General features: G+C 57.2%; 1 protein-coding gene across 3 annotated transcripts; it reads right to left on the bottom strand.

The window, feature by feature from the left end:
* Nucleotides 1-128: 128 nt before the first annotated feature.
* PER1 (period circadian regulator 1) lies at nt 129-15,199 on the bottom strand. Of its 3 annotated transcripts, none has more exons than XM_090257389.1 (23): nt 15,125-15,199; nt 9,276-9,695; nt 9,059-9,157; nt 8,811-8,965; nt 8,598-8,719; nt 8,304-8,505; nt 8,094-8,145; nt 7,813-7,955; nt 7,345-7,423; nt 7,161-7,267; nt 6,835-6,988; nt 6,647-6,755; nt 6,428-6,559; nt 6,084-6,189; nt 5,806-5,977; nt 5,590-5,717; nt 5,187-5,363; nt 4,323-4,565; nt 2,812-3,422; nt 2,216-2,402; nt 1,826-2,015; nt 1,396-1,546; nt 129-989 (listed from the first exon to the last, which is right to left on the bottom strand). In XM_090257389.1, the coding sequence occupies exons 2-23, from the start codon at nt 9,548-9,550 to the stop codon at nt 720-722; spliced, it is 3,864 nt and encodes a 1,287-aa protein (XP_090113515.1). In that variant the 5' UTR covers nt 9,551-9,695; nt 15,125-15,199; the 3' UTR covers nt 129-719. The 3 variants fall into 3 exon arrangements, with proteins under 3 accessions (XP_090113515.1, XP_090113516.1, XP_090113517.1); XM_090257390.1 differs by lacking the exon at nt 15,125-15,199 and adding an exon at nt 11,170-11,235; XM_090257391.1 differs by lacking the exon at nt 5,187-5,363.
* Between the last annotated feature and the right edge of the window lie 1,030 nt (nt 15,200-16,229).

Below are 16,229 nucleotides of genomic sequence, written 5' to 3'. Positions count from 1 at the left end.
TTCAGCTGGAAAGGGAGAAGAGGGATGGGAATTGCTCACTCACTACAACCCCCCTGGAATCGGGGCCACATCTCCCTATGAAGACCACCCCTTACCCAACCTGCAACTTTATTCCACAAAGTCCTAGGTTTTGTTTTTTGTTTGTTTTTGTATTAAAAAAATATTAACAGACACAATATCAAAAACACAAATGTCATCGGTATAGGGTACAGCTGAGAACACCTGGGTCCCACCTGAAGGGCAGCACCAGGGACTCCATGGTCCACCAACCTCCCCTACCCTGGAGCAGCCATGGGTTTGGACCACTGGCTCCTGCTTGGGCCTCAGGCCCTCCTCCTCCCATATGGGGAGGAGGCAGGAGAGAGGACTGCCTCCCTCAATAAATTAAGTGCAGCCCCAACCCTCAGGGACCAGGACTAGGGCTCAACTGGGACTTAGAGAGACCACTTCAGCAGCCTGTCAGCAACTCTGTCCAGGGAAGGGAGGACTTCTCACCAGTGGTGGGAGGTGAGGCTTCTCTGGAGAGTTCACCCTCTGTTCTCTCAGAGACCAGAGGCAACGCCTGGATCCTGGGCTGGTGATGGGGGTCCAGCCCCCAAGAGCGGGAGAATCTGGGGCAGTTTGCTATTTAGTTGATCCAGCCACATCTGAGTTCTGAGAGTTGGGTGTGGAAGAAGGAAGCTTCTCATGCATTCCTGGAGGTGGCCCCAAAATATAGTCTAGCTGGTGCCATTTTCTGTGGCAGGTAAGGCTGGACTGGATGAGTTCCCATCTTGCTCCTCCTCTTCCATGGCCAGGTCCTGAGAGCTTGAGACCCCAGCCCCAGCTTGGGCCCGGGCCTCTTCTCTGCCCTCATCCTCACAACCACCACCACCACTTTCAACTCCACCCTCCTCCATGGGCTCCAGCCCCAATCCATCTAGTCCTGAGAAGAGTGGGTCATCAGGGTGGCCGGGGTCTTGGGTGCTACTACCGCAGTCCACACAGGCCTTGGAGAGAGAAAGGGAATGAGTGAGTCAGGCAAGGTTCTCTCACTGATGACCTGCTACCCTAGGTCCCTTGTCCCCCAGCCCAAGATATTCCTCAAAATGTACTCAGAAGAAACACTAGTCCACACAGATGCACGTGGGATCAAGATTGGAAAATGCACTGTACCCTGTATCCAGACCCCACTGTGGGAAAGTCACAATGTACGTTAGCATAGAATTGGCGCAGAAAAGGTCTACAAAACCTCATGTGGTTTAATACTATGTAACCCAGCAGCAAAATTAGTGGAATTACCATCCTTCAGAATTAACAATCCAATGACAAAAAGGCAGCCAGCCCTTAGCCTCTATCCCTTTGATCTGAGCTTGATTCTTTCTTCTCCCTCCCAGCCCAGTCTTCTCCTCTCACCGTCACGTCAAGGACCCGAGGCAGCTGGCCCTTCCGGACCCAGGAGTGCACAGCACCCAGTTCCCTCCGCTGGTCCTCTGAAAACCGTGGCTGCTGTTTCTGCATGGCCCGGAGCCGTTCCCGGTCCTGCTTCAGCACAGAGGCTATGTCCCTGCCCAGGGGTTCAGAAGGCAGAGGCTCGGAGCGGGGACCAGGGGCCACGAAGCTCGCATTCTTCCTCGGCAGCAACTCCCCACCCACTGCCTCATGCTCCTCCCCCGAATCGGCACTCTGTGAAAGCAGGACTTCTGAGACCAGGAAAGCAGCCCTCAACCTGGGAGGGACTGATGAGGGGACTCCAAAAGGTAGGGGATAGGCTAGAAAGCCCAGAAAAGAAAACCCCAAGTTAGCTGTGGAGAGAGGGTGGCCAAGGAGGCCTCAAAGTCCTCACCTGGAGGGCACCTGGTAGGTCATCATGACACGCTGGTCAGCATTGGCCATGAGTAGCCAGATGGGATCCTGGAGCACGTACTTAATGACCTGGTCCCCGGGCTCAGCCCTGGCCTGGGCAGCCCCAGCCTCAGCCTCAGAAGAGTCGATGCTGCCGAAGTACTTGCTTGTGTGGCTGCTCTGACTGCTGCCTATGAAGCGGGGTCCAACCACCGATGTCAGGCCAGCTGGCGCTCCCACCTCCAGGGCATTGCAAGGCCTCCCTCAAGGCCACCCCACTGGCCTTAGGAGGCAGGGCATGGGCCCAGCCTGCTCGGCCAAGGAGGGGCCTGGCCTCCTAACTCCCCAGTCACTGTCCTACCCTGGGAGGTATTGGAGGTGGGGCACTCACGTGTGATACTGGCTGAGGTGCTGCCCCCGGCATGGGAGCCTGAACCAGACCCAGAGCCCAAGCCAGAGCCCAAGGAGCCTGAGGCAGCAGAGCCTGTGCCAGAGCGAGAGTCTTCCTGCAGCAACAACTCCAGGAGGTCACTGGAGCCCGAAAGTGCGTCCTGATTGGAGGACTCATTTACCTCCACCTGAAGGAGAGGAGGGGAGGGAAATGGGGAGAAAATAAGGGCTCAAAACCTAGGTTTCCCTTCAACTGCTTCCACTGGTTCGGGGGCACACCTATCCCAGTGGTCTCTGATCCCACTCCATGATGGTGGGGCCAGAAAGAGAGCAGAGAGCTGGCAAAGGGTAGGGACATGACGCCAGACCATTTCCAAGAGGCAGATGCACTCTCAGAAGTTACTGGATCCCTTCACAGAGGAGGCAGCTGGTTTCTCCCTTATTCAGAAATTCAGCTGGGGTCTCCCACCCCACTATCCCATCTTCTAGAGATGGAGATACCGGGCAGGCAGGGGGCAGGAAGCAGCCCAGAGTGGAGGAGCAAGGGGAGAAGGGCCACATGAGGACTGGGAGAGAACGCAGGGCACCAGTGCTCACCAGTCTGGCCTCTGGTTCAGCAGCCTCCTCATTGGGAGGCAGGGGCCCAGCATTGCTCCCAGGGCCCCCTGCAACAGCACTCCCCTCAACACGGGGGGGCTCCTCAAGCTGCAGCAGATTTAGCTGGAGTGGGGAGCTGCATCTCGAGTTGAAGAGTGGAGAGTCCGAGTGGTGGGGAGGGCTGGGGGGCGGTGGGGGCAGGGACGGAGAAGGGGAGTGGGAGGCAGGGGTAGAAGGCCCCTCAGCAGGAGTCTGAGGTACCCCATAGGGATAGCTGGGTGGGGTAGGGAACAGATAGTTAGGCAGCACCAAGGCCACAACTGGCGTCACCAGGGGAGCAGGGAAAGTGGCAGGGGGCACAGATGTGGGGGCAGGGGAAAGAGGCTGGGGGCCGCCTTGGGGAGAGAACACTGGGAGCGGATAGGGCTGGACCACAGCTGGGAAGGGAGCAGTAGCTGGTGGTGGAGGCCAGGAGGCAGAGGGTGGAACAGGTGAGGGGTGGGAGACATAGCAGGGGGATTCGACCCGGGGGGTCTGGTGGTGACGTGAGCGCTTGGCTTTAGATCGGCAGTGGTGTCGGCGGCTGGGGGTTATGGGGCCATGGTGGCAGCCTGTGGGGAGAAACCAGGGTTAGCAAGGGCCTCCACCTGGGGTTTAGTGCCCCTACCACCCCTACTGCCTTACCATTCTAACCAGGGACAGGGTAGGCGAAGGCCCTAGAGAGTCTGGCTTCCCAGACCACACAGAACAGAAGAGGTTCTAGGGACATGGGAACCTTCAGGGAAGAATCACAGGAGGCAGGGGCAGGGGGATTTATTGAGAGAGGGAAAAAGAAAGGTTACATGGGAAAATGAGTTGGGGGTGTGCAGAAGAGACAGATGCACTGGCAGGTGGGAGGAGCAGGGTGGGTCCATAAGTGAATGGGCGGAAAGCTTCAGTCCATGTGCCAAACTCCCTCAGGCACTGCCAGCGTTGGTGCTCCTCCTGCCAGTCAAGGCCACACTCTGCCTAGCTCTTGATGGAGCAGAGAGATAGGCAGGAAAGCTGAGTCCAGAGTCCTGCATCTGCCTACAGGAGGCTTCCTTCAGGCATCTGCTGGGCTGCCATCTGCCCTTGAAGGCCGACCCCAGTGGGAGTTGTCCCAGCCCTCCTTGCCTGTATTTGGCCCAGTCTCTATGGATCTCTTAATCAGCAGCCACTGAGTCTACGTGGGCATACTTTTTGCCCCTGCCCCCAGGCTGCACCTGGAATAGCTTACCTGGAGCAGAGGACCTCCGCCTGCCTGTCTCAGTGCCAGCCCCCCAGGCTGCCCTCCTGTAGCTGCAGCCTGGGACCCCGGCCTAACGGGGAGAGGCTAGCGAGGGGCCTGTCCCTAGGCAGGGCGCTAGTGGTGGAGGCAACACCAGTCTGGGTCCCTGGAGCAGGAACATCTCCCTCAAGAACCCGCTCCCCACAGTGGTCTGATCCCAGACCAGACAGAGGACAGGGTCAGAGAGGTGAAGGGTGGCTACCTCGCTCTCCAGGGGCCGAGGGGGCCACGGAGGAGCCATTGAGTCTGCGCAGCCTGCCGAGATCGCGGAAGCGGCTGAGGAAGGCCTGCTCCTCCTTCTGCGTGTGCAAGGACAGCACGGCCTTGGTCAGGCCCACCGGGCGGTAGGCGTCTGGGGCTGGGTCAGGGGCTACTGTGGGGCTAGGGGCTGGGCTGGGGGCTGGGCCTGGGGCGAGGCCAGGCAGGTCTTCCATCATGACGATGTCTGAGGAAGGCGAGATGGGAGAAAGGGCATCAGAATCACCAGAATCACCTCAGGGGTTAACACAACCACACCACACCCTCCCTGTCCAACAGCTTAGCTAACCCCTGGCCTCTGCCCCACAGCCAAGCCTGGGCCCTGTGTGTATCTCCTGCCCTCCCCCACACTGAGGACTGGCTCTGGGCTCTCTTCTCTATGCGAAGCTGTCCCAGCATGACAAAGGATACTCAGTCCCCTCGGTGGCACTGCCCAAGGATGACAACTCCATGACTCTCTTTGGAAGGGAAGCCCACCCCTTGCTCTTCCCACCCACATTTGCCAGGTCAATGCCCTTCAGGGTTTCCAACAGGGTTTTTTTGCCTCTCTGTGGTCAGCACCTCGGGCTGAACCCCCCACCCCGTACTTTGTGTGTGAGCTGACAGTAAGAACAAATGAAGCAGGATGGGGAACAGAGGAAGCAGCAAAGACTGGTGGGTGGAGGCGAGAAGGGGCAGCTCCAAGCTAACATGGAGGCCTCCTTCTCTCCATTAGGGCCAGAGGGGACAGGAAAAAGCAGGCAGGAGGGAGCTCTGGCTAGGGGACCAAGGGGAGTCCGGGCACTGCCCCCTCACTCCAAGCCCATACCCGACTCCGGGGGCTTCTTGTCTCCCACATGGACGATGGTGGAGCTGAAGCTACACTGACTGGTGACAGACACCACACTCTCCGCCTTATTGGCTAGGGCGAGCGGGCTCAGGGTACCTCCTACCACCGGCTCCTTCTGAGGGGTGGCCCCCTCCCCAGACAGCACTGCCAATGAATCTGTGCAAAGAGATGGTGCCAATTACCACTCCTGCCCCCACCAGGTCAGGAAAGGCAATCCCAGGGAGGAGGGGGAAGGGCGGACAGCAGGGAGGAGGTCTGGAGATCTGGAGGCTGGGAGGGGGGCAGGGCAGAGCGAGGTAGGGCCCCCAAGGCAGGAGGGTAGACACTCAGGGCCAGAGGCCAGCACTGGGCAGTGAAAACAGGGCATGTGCCAGGTCTTTACCTTTCTTGGTCCCCACAGGGACTGGGCCTGTCTTCTGCTTGTCATCATCGGAGGCTGAGGAGGCAGTGTAGGAGGAGGAGGCACATTTACGCTTGGTCGTGCTAGGGATGTTGCAGCTCTCCAGGTACCTGGTAATGCCCCAGAAGATATGAGGGCAAGGCCTGGGGAGGCGCAAGGTCAGTGCCCAAGTGGGAGAAGGTGCCAAACTGGCCTTACCTGAGGATGCTATCCAAGCAGTTGATCTGCTGATAGGAGCAACTGGAGGCTTCCTTCCTCTCAGCCTCCTCAGGGGCCAAGGCTAGCGGGGCCTGGACTAAGGCAGGGTCTGCCTGCAGCTCTGGGTCTGGGGACTGGCAGTGAAGGGTCTTGGCCGTAAATGTGCCTGTTGCTGAGTCAAGGAGAGAAAAGAGAGGAAAGCGCCTCTGGGTTGGGGTGAAGGTCCGGAGACCACCTGGTCTCACTTCTCACCCACACCCACACTCCCACCAACTCACCAGGGAGGCGGGGCCGGGGCAGAGGCCGGGCCCGGGATTCAATAAAAAGCTGCTGCCCTTGGTGCTTCACCAGATGCACATCCTTACAGATCTGCTGGAAGGTCACCTGTGGGACAGAGCAGAGCAGCGGGCAGCATTGGGACGGGGGCCTGGCCAGTGTCAGGGGCCCAGGGCACAGTGCAATAAGAGGTACCAGTGGGGAGACGTGGAGGCCATGATGAGAGCAAGACAAGAAAAAGGAGGGGGCAATGAGACAGAGAGTGCCTCTGGGAGTGGCAATGCTGGTTCTAAGAAGGACAGGGTAATGAGAGACTAGGAGGGTGAAATGGGAGGAGGACACTCACCGGGGCAGGAGGCCCAGGCCCCTCGGCATCACCCCCATTGCTATCACTGGAGGAGCCAGGGCTGAAGAGAGGGCCTGGGGAAGTCACAGGACCAACGCCACAGAGCCCCGCGGGGCTGGGGCTGTGCACAGGCTGAGGCAGAGAGGAACAGGTTAGGTGTCTGCAGCCCTGTACCCCATCCCTTCCCCATCTCCCAAGCCTCCTCTCCTCAACTCTCACCTGTAACAGCAGCCGATGGATCTGCTCAGATAGTTCCTGGATATCAGAGTCCAGGGACAGCGCTGGGCTGGGGACCGGGGGAGTGAACACGTCCTCATTCAGGGGTGCCCTGCAGAGTGGGAAAGGGTGAGTCAAACCTGCCCCCTCCCATATTATCCAATGCCAGCTCTGGGCCACGGCCCACTTACGTTCGTACTTTGTGGCGGCCCAACACAAAGGCCACCTTGCGGCTCCAAGGGTGCACAAAGCCAGCCCAGCTGGTGTCCATGGTGACATATTCTCCATTACGAGCACAGAAACGGATGGGAGAGTGGTCAAAGGGCTGGCCAGCCAGCTGTAGGACTGAAGGGAACAGGAAATAAGGTGAGGGTCAGCACGAGGGAGAGCTGAGTAAGACAGACAGCCACCCCACAGGAGATCCAAGAGAGCAAGGCACAGAGACAAAACCACAAGGGCATCTGTTAAGAAGCCCTGCAGACAGCTGGGAAGGAAGAGCAGGGTGAGAGGAACTCACTCTTCTTGTGGATGGCCAACATGAGGGGTCTGTCCTCAGGATGCAGGAACAGGAGCACTGGGGCCCCCAGAAGATCCTGGGGGAGGTAGCCCAGCAGTGGGGCAGCCCTGAAACAGGAGGAGGCATCAGTGTGGCCATGGCCTCAGCCCTGGCCACCCACTTTTCCTCCAGGTCCTGACCTCACCTTTCATCCACATCCTGGAAGAGGCAGCTGGGAGTGTGCCGTGTAGTGAAGATCCTCTTGTCCGGAGGGATCCGGGGAGCTGAGCACAGAAAATGTAGCCACTGTGTTTCACCTGCAGTGGTCCAGCTCCTCAGCCCTCCATGCAGCCTGGGACCCAGGATGGCTGAATCCTCCCTACAGCTCTTCCCTGGGCCTCCTGGCCTACAAAGATGGTCCAGACCATTCTTGTATCCCACATTAGTAATGGGCTGAGAACAAGGCACTCCGCTTTACTCTCTCCTAGCTCAGGACTCTCATCCAACTCCACTTCTAAAGGAGGTCTCAAACTCTCATCTTTATAACACCTTCTCTGTTCCAAAATTCCAAAGAGCTGAATCATGCCTCCCAAACTCATGTTCTGCCTCTTCTCCAGCCTAGAGAAGGTACTCTTCCTCCCACCCCCACCAGACTAGGCCCCTGGCTGCCCACCTTCGTAACCCGAGTGGATTCGCTCTGCAATGAGCAGGCAGCATGGCTGTGCCGGGGCCCCATCTGAGACCCGGATTTTGGTCACATATGGGGTTAGGCGAAATGGCTGGTACCGAGGTCCTGGGTCCCGGTCAGGACCTCCTCTAGCAAGGGAGAGAAAGAGGTGTTAGGGACTATCAGTGAAAGGCCACCCACCCTCCACCTCAAGTTAGGATTCACACGGTAAAGAAGGGAGATGTGTGGAAGGTAGGAGGGATCTGCTCCCATTTCTCCCCACCTACCTGATACGACAAAAGACAGACTTCTCCTGGGTGAAGTCCTTGAAGCCTGAACCTGGGACAGACCAGGAGAGGGATAAGCATAGGTCTCCAACCCCTCCCCAAGATGAGAAGAGCCCAGCAAGGAAAATCTTGGGTCCCCCAGTCCCTCACAGAAGGTGCTTCCTGTGGCTGCTCATCTTCTTCCCGCCCCCAGGAACTTGGGAACCTCACCTGCCGAAGCCCCAGTGCCCCAGGTGGGCAGGCGAGATGGGGCAGTGGAACCATAGAAGACACCCACATCCTGGGGAGCCAGGAGCTCTGAGAAGCGGGCACCCCGGAACACATCCCGCTTGCAGTGCAGCAGGACGCCTGCCTGCTCCGAAATGTAGACAATTCGGCCTGTCAGGAAGGAGACAGCCACGGAGAAGGTATCCTGGGCAGGAGAGTGAGGACAAGAGCCAATTCAGAAGCCATGGGAGTGGGGATGAGGGTGAGTTAGGACAGAGAGGCCGGGCTGCAGCTGACCTGGTTGCGAAGTGTGTACTCAGATGTGATGTGCTCCAGTTCCTCCAGAGTATAGGTGGACATGTCCATGGCACAAGGCTCACCCTCCTCCAGGCTCCACTGCTGGTAGTATTCCTGGTTGGCTACAGGGTGAGGGCATGGGGCATTCAGTGAGGCGCCCCCACTGTAGTAGCCCATGACCTGGCCACTGCCCTCCTAGGAAGCACCACTCACCCTGCACCTGCTTGACACAGGCCAGTGCGTACTGTAATGTGGCCAGAGTCCCAGAGCGGCCCTTGCCCCGGCGCTCTGGAGGCAGCCGAAGCTTGAGCTCCCGCAGTGCTGTCATGAGTTCCTTCTGGGTCCTTGCACGGGCTGACTGTTCACTGCTGCAAGGCCCACAGGAAGGGAGGGGGTACAGGCATTAGTCTCAACACATGGCCTAGGGCCCCAACCTCTCCCCCAGCCCTTACCCTACAAACCTGCAGCCACTGGTAGACGGATTGTCTTGCTCTGAGCTGGCACTCAGGAGGCTGTAGGCAATGGAACTGCTGGGTGGGGACGGGCTCTGAGAGTTTGTGCTAAGGGAGAAGCAACAGGCCCGAGATGAAGAGAAGTGACTAGCAGCATGGGTCTTCCTCCCAGTTCAGCCTGCTCAGGAGCCCACTCCCAGACCCTGTAACACACATCGATACACACCTCTTGCTGCTCTCAGTGGTCTCCAGCAGGGCCGAGTCCTTGCCATTGCCAGAGGAAGAGCTATGTGAGCTGCGCTGAGATGCACCCCTGGACTCCAGCCCGTTGGACTCATTGCCACTTGAGCCATTGCTGTTGGCATCCGTGTCATCAGCCAAGCTGGGGCCAGGGCAAGACCGGTGCTGCGGAGGCCCAGGGGATGGGGCCCCTCCAGGACAAAAGGATTCCCCTGGCCTGGGGTCCCCTCCCCCATCAGCCCCTTCTAGGGGGCCATTCATGTCTGGGCCATGGGGAGGGCAGGTGGAAAACAGCAATGACGGAGAGGCCACCACGGATGCACAAGGGGGCCGGGAGGCCTGGCTGGGGGGAGTGACGTGGAGGACCCAAGCCTCTGAGATTGAGAAGTTCGATCACAGCCAGTACCTGGAGAGGGAGACCAGGAAGGAGGACTTAAGAGAAAGCTGGGCTGTTAACTTCACAGTACCTGTTGGCTTCACTCAGACCCTACCACCACATTTCCCCACGCTCTTGGGACCCCGGCTTCCAACAGGGAGCTTTAGGTAAGTTCTGTTTCTTGTCCTGGTAGGGGGTTGGAGGTGGGAAGGGGCATTTCTTTGGCCGTCCCCCACATCCCTTGCCAGCGTGGCCTAGGTAAGCACAGCCTGAGCAGTCTACTAGAACTACGGCTGTGGGCCAATGTCTGGACACCTTCCAGTCCCAAATTCCCATCGGGATCCCATTCTGCCTAGGACTCCAAGGCCTCTGGGCAGGGGGTGAGCCAATCGCCTCCTATATTTAGGTCTCAGGGCTAATTTTATCTGTGGGCGGTGCCACCCCCTGTGCACATGCGCAGGGACATGCGCGGCCCCACCAGGCGCTTCCGCCACCGGCCCGGTCACCAGGGAAACCGACGTCAGCAGCTGAGCTCAGCGGTTGCTGGAGGGACCACAGAAGGGCGGGAGGAGCGACCCTCCCCCATTTCCCAGCGGAAGCAGGGGATCTACCTACTCCCACACAGGCGGGTGTGGCCAGGGTTCGCCCACCTCCAGTCCCCTGAGAGAGGCGGCCCATCGGGGTTCCGCGGACTGGCCCTGCTCCCCAGGGCAAAACACAACCGCCACTGCCCTCCACGCAAAAGCCCCACAGCATGACGCTCGCCTGGATCCCAGTCATTCTGGTCATGAGCACACAGCTTCATCTTCTCCAGTCCTTACACCCTCTCCTGACACCCAGAACCGAAGCAGACACCTGCCATTGTCAGGGACCCAGGAATCCCTTCCTCTGTCTGCTACTTTTCTAGACACCGCCACCCCACCCCCATCCGAAGCAGACACTCTCAGCTCTGAGCAGAGGATGCACAACAGCCAGCGGGTGTTTCTTCCCTTACTCCTGGTCCGACCACACCCCCCAACTCTCCCCCGCCCCGAGCATTTTCTGAGCGCCAGGAGAAAAGGGAAGGCTGTGGCCAACAGCAGGAACTAAAGCCGGGAACGGGATGTTCCATCCCGAAACGGGCTGACATCACAGCCGGCGCCGAGCCAGAAATTGAGTGGGGAGCGCGTAAAGTCAGAGGGATCCTGGTACCGAGGCAAAACCGGAGACCCTCGAGTGACAAGATAGGCGGCAGGGGACATTCCTGCTGAGGGTCAGATGTGGGATCGGAAGAGCTGGGAGCGTGGGGCAAAGCGGAGGTAAGAGGGTCAGGAGTGCAGACATCCGGTGCAGGGTTGCAAGGAACACCTGGATCTCCGGGGGCAGAGGGAGTGGACAGCGGCAAGGAAGACGGATTATTGTTGTGCCGTCTGGGTGCCTGGGCCGAAAGCACTACATTAGGCTGGAAATGGCGGTCCGATTTGCGGCTAGAAACTGGCCCCCGGGTGGTCAAGGAGACGCCTACCTGTCCCTCGCAAGCCCTTCTGCCGCCTGCCCACCGCCGTTGCAGCCCGCAGCCGAGTGAAAGCTCTGCGGGGCCAGGAGGCGGGTTGCATAATGCCAGGCACTGCCCCTCATTGGCCTCCTGCCGGAGGAGCTACAGGCCCCGCCCTCGATTGGCTGGGGATCTCATCCTGGTCCCTGATTGGCTACCGGCCCCTACTGAGGTCAGGACTGTGTCACACACGCGGGCGCACGTGGATCTGGGTGCTGGCACTGAGCTGAAGGGCCCCAGACACAATCGCCCAGCCAATGGGCGCAGGACGCCTTGTAGAGTGAATACTGAAAGGGAGGGGAGGGAAAGGAGGGAAAGTAAGTTGTCCCTCTTCCGGGAAAATGCTCGGGCCAGAGTAGGGTTTAAGAGATGATCACGTACTGAACTGACCAGCCTTGCAGGACACCTTGGCCTTGCTAGGGGTGGGAAAAAGAAATGCAGATCCTGGGAAGTGAGCCAAGCTGATTGAGATGGCTGGTCCCTGGGAGGAGGCGGACAGACAGAAACCTTGCTTGACCTTTCCTGGGTTCGCTTCTTTACGCAACCCCTTCCTCTGACACTTCAAATACTTGGACAGCTAGGAGGAAGGCAATTGAGTATCCATCTATGTCGGGGTGGGAGTGTGAAGGTGGAGGATACAAACAATACAATGGGCAGCCAGAACCAACAGGGGCTGTGAAGGGAAACAATGGCAGGTGCTTCTATGGCCAAAGAAAAGGTCTGCAGGCAGCCTACAGGGTGACTAGTCCTTCTCTCCTTAGGATGCAGCAACGCACAGTAAGGGCTGCCCCAAAAGTGAGGAACCAGAAACCCAGTGTTACAGGGGAACAAAGGGAGTGCCTGAGAGACCCTAGACAGAGAAAGACGGGGTGGCAAGGGCTTCAGAGCCCCACCATTAGGAAAAGAGAAAGCCAAGGACATCATCTTTCTACTTCACTGTAGTCCCTAATACCTAGGGCGGAACTTGGCACATGATAGGTGATCAATAAGAGTGATTTTGTAGTTCACTTGGAGTATCATCCTGATAGTCAAATTTGTGGGTTTGATCCCCTGACAGGGAACATACAAGAGTCAACCAATGAATGTATAAATAAGTGGAACAACAAATCAATATTTCTCTCTCCTTTCCTCTCTCTAAAATCAATAAATAAAAATTAAAAAATATATAGAAAGGGAGGGGAAGGGGCCTCAGCAATGAGAAAGGGGCTGAAAATTACAACTTTTTTAAAAGAAGGGGGAGCAGAACACTTGAGTCCTAAAAAATGAACAGGGGCTTGATTTGGGAGATAAAGGGCCAGGCTAGGCCCAGGAGAGCTGCAGTTACACAGACCCACTCCATCCAGGACTGTGAGGACTAGTTTCTCTCAGGGCTCCCTGAAGATCTGGTTGGCAAGTGAAGAGGGTGCGCCACAGCGCCCCCCCGCCCCCGCCCCCACCCCCACCCCCAGCCAATACTGACATAACTGTGGGTGCACGCCCCACACTGTCACGTGGCCTAAGCTTTCCTTAACAATGGTGTTCCCCATGGGGGAGGCAGGGGGGAGGCTCTGTGCAAAAGCTCGGCGTGAGGAAGGGGGAATAGTATAACCTGGAAAAAACAAAGCAAGAAAACACAGGAAACAAAGGATTCGGCAGCCTGGATTTTCAGACTTTTCTGCTCGAAAATGTACCCCCAACTCCCAAACTGTGGCCCTGTCCCTTGTCTCATTTTTTAGACACCTCTTCTCTGTAAAAAATTTTTCTTCCACCCCAGTTCTTCTCAGGGATTTAGGTGTAATCTTTTCTGACACAGACAGTCCTTGCTCTCCCACCTCCACCTCCATATTTATTCTTGCATAAACAAAGGGTCCAGCGCTCCAGCAGCCCTCACCTGCTCCCACGGCCCTGGTTGTCCTGCCTCATGGTCCCCACAGTAACCAGGGACTGCTGCCGTCAATGTAGGAGAGGAGGCGGGAGACAGTAATGACGTCAAAGCCGAGGAAGGGGGCGGAGCAAGGAAGCGGGGGAATGTGGGGCAGGGAGGCTGGGGAGGCAGCGGTTTGGATGGCGGCCAGACCAAGAGGGCGGCGGCCAGCGCACTTGGGAACATCATGTTCTCTTGGCTGGTGGCCCAGGACAAGCACAAACCCGGGCGCCAACCCCAGCCCAACGACAGCCATCCTGTCCCAAAGCCAGGGATTCCTGGAGAGAGGATTAGAAGGAAGGGGTCCCCTCCACCCCGCCCCTATGTCTGGTTCTCTTCCAGACATGCATGGCCCTCCCCTAGGCTTGTTCCTACAGCTCCTGGCACTGGCTTTTCCCCTCTCCCAAACTGTACACACTTGCTGGCGGATTCCAAAAAGCCAGGGTGGGTAAGCTGGAGGCCCAGGTTCTGTGAGAGAACACGCACCTCTGCTCTTTTAGAGGCCCCCTTCAGCGCCTCAATCTCTCGTTACCAAGGCAAAGAAGGAGGAGGGGCAGGGAGGAGAATGGGTCTAGGATGAGGAAATTGAACTGGGACAGCAAATGGCTCAGCCTAGGGCCTGGCTCCTGGGAGATGGGTAAAAGGGTGGAATGAGCGTTTTGGGCAGGTGCCTGAAGACCAAAACCAGAAAGAGGGAAATGCAGAGGGAATCACCAAAACTTGCAGAAAAACTTCCAAATGTGAGAACAGTTCCTAACCACATCATTCACATAAATCTCTCGCCCTACCAGTGTTTTGTCAGCCTATAGTCACTTTTTTTTGGCTAAATAACTTAAAAAACATGACCCAGGCATTGTACCAGGCACTTTATATACATTATCTTATTTAATCCCCAGAAAAATCTTGTGAGATGGGTATTATTCTCCCCATTCCACAAGGACCTACTAAGGCTCAGAAGTTGCTAAAGTTGACTAAATTGCCTTATAATATGTTTTCAGGCTCTTAACAAATAGAGCCCAGAGTTCAAATGTAACCTCTGATAATGGCTTGTCATGCTGGCTTCTTAGCTTTCTGGAACCCGTGAAGAGTTACCCAGCACTGGGGAACCTGAACCTCTCAAATATCCAGCCGATTGAGTTTGGTGCCTGAAACACAGACTCCGTCAACCCCTCCTCTCATTTCGGACATTCAGTTTGCACTCTCTACACATTTCAAATCATCATGGCCCCAGTTTTCACATGCTCACAAAGTCCTTGAGATCATCCTAGCACTTCCAAACTCTTCCACTTTACCCCAGGTCCCTTTACCATAGGCCTAGTTGTTTGTACAGACAGCACCAGAGCTCCCTATTGGTTCCTCCTCACAAGGGGCTCAGGAAGTCATGTGCGCAGCCAATCTGTACAACCCTACCCTCCCTTCTCAGGATCAAACAGTTGCTACCTCACCTTTACTCCCAAGGATGATTCCCCTTTACACATAAGACATCCAGAGTCATGATGTGACTGGCTCAGGGTCACACAAATCAACAACATGCCAAACTTTGGAACCCTCCTACCTGCCCTACCAGGGCGTCCCTGAAGCCTCAGAACCCCTGCCTCTTTCAAGTGCTTAAGGCACATACCCAGACAACAGCCACGCACTGGAACGTCCGCCACGCACTCTCAGAAATCCTGACCCTGTACCTCCTTGGGAGCAGGGGTCTCAGCTCCCTCAGGTTGCTGAGGGCTTCCGAGCCCCGCCTTCCTGGAAGTCAGGGATCCAGGTTCCATGGGGGGGCCCAGGTGAAGGATCTGATCTCAGAGACTCCCCTAGCCCCCGGCCCTGCCCATCTATCACTGAGTTCTCGTCCCTATTCCCTACAATGATCAGGGCTCCCACCGCTGGGATCACGCATTCGCAGGATCCCAACGCCCCACCCCCAACGCAAACACGCACACACACACCTCCATTAACACCCTTACTGATAGAACACACCACCCCAGAAAACACACCGCTCATCTCCCCCTACCCCTGAGCACTCACCGTTTGGCAAACACGCCGGTCTCCAGTCTCTTCCCAACTACGACCAGAGAGACTGGGACTTGCTCCTCCAGGCCCGCCCACCAGCTGGGATGCCACGCCCCTCAAGCTTATTGGCCTAAGGGTGCGGATCCATGCCCAGCGCCTCGTGCCGTCGCCAGACCTCCGCATAGCCACCATTGGTGCTGTCCGCTGCCCGTCATCTTATTAGTCACTTTGCCAATGCTCAGTGACAGATCCACGTGCAGGAAGGCCGCCCACTGCACGCACTGATTGACAGAAAGCCGCTCCCCCATCCACTTCCGAAGTTCATATTGGCTGTGGCCATGTCCCCCCGCGGTGACGCAAGTGCCTGGCCAGCCCTCCAAGCTTTCTCATAGGCTGAGGGGTCTCGGAGCTGTAGAGGACACGTGCAGGCGGTCTCACGCGGCAACTTGTTTACCTAGAAGCTGGGGATTTTCCTTGACGACACTCATACTCTAGGCTGTGGAGTCTGCGCAGGCGCAGGGCATGTGACCCGCACGCAGGCGCTGATGCGGCTGATGTGTGCAGCAGTGGCTTTGATGGGGGCGCCTTGTACGGGGACCCCGAGAGCGAGCAGTCCCAGCTTGAAGAGAGCGCCCCACCCCCACACCCCACCCCCACCTTCCCCAGAGCTGAGACTCCGGCCCTGGAGTCAGGGATGAGGGTCCCAAGAAGCCAGAAGGTGCGAGCACTAGGATGAAGAGGTCTTCAGATCTGTGCCACCCTGAGGGTGATGAAGATGAAAAGGACAGCAGGCTCCTAAATTCTTTTCTACGGACCAGGCCAGGCGCTTCTCACAAACCCGGAGGAGGCCGGTTTACTTACTACCCACTGCCTCACGAATGAGACTGAGATCAGAAAGGTTACATAATCCATCTGGATTAACACACTAGTCAGCAATGGGGCCAAAATTTGAACCCAGGTCCCTAGCACTATAAAAGAAGCAGGTCCTAGGGCCTATGGGTACCCTAAACCTGAAAAATATTCATTAGATGAAATGCGAAAAAGCCTTGAGCACTGACTGGTATAGTAGTAAACCCTCAATAAATGAACATTATGATAACAACTGTGTACTTAATTATAA

Source organism: Furipterus horrens, unplaced genomic scaffold, assembly GCF_987537825.1.
Source record: "Furipterus horrens unplaced genomic scaffold, mFurHor1.1.pri manual_scaffold_11, whole genome shotgun sequence".
Taxonomy (NCBI): domain Eukaryota; kingdom Metazoa; phylum Chordata; class Mammalia; order Chiroptera; family Furipteridae; genus Furipterus; species Furipterus horrens.
Note: the sequence above shows the minus strand (reverse complement) of the source record. Positions and strands in the feature narration are given on the sequence as shown.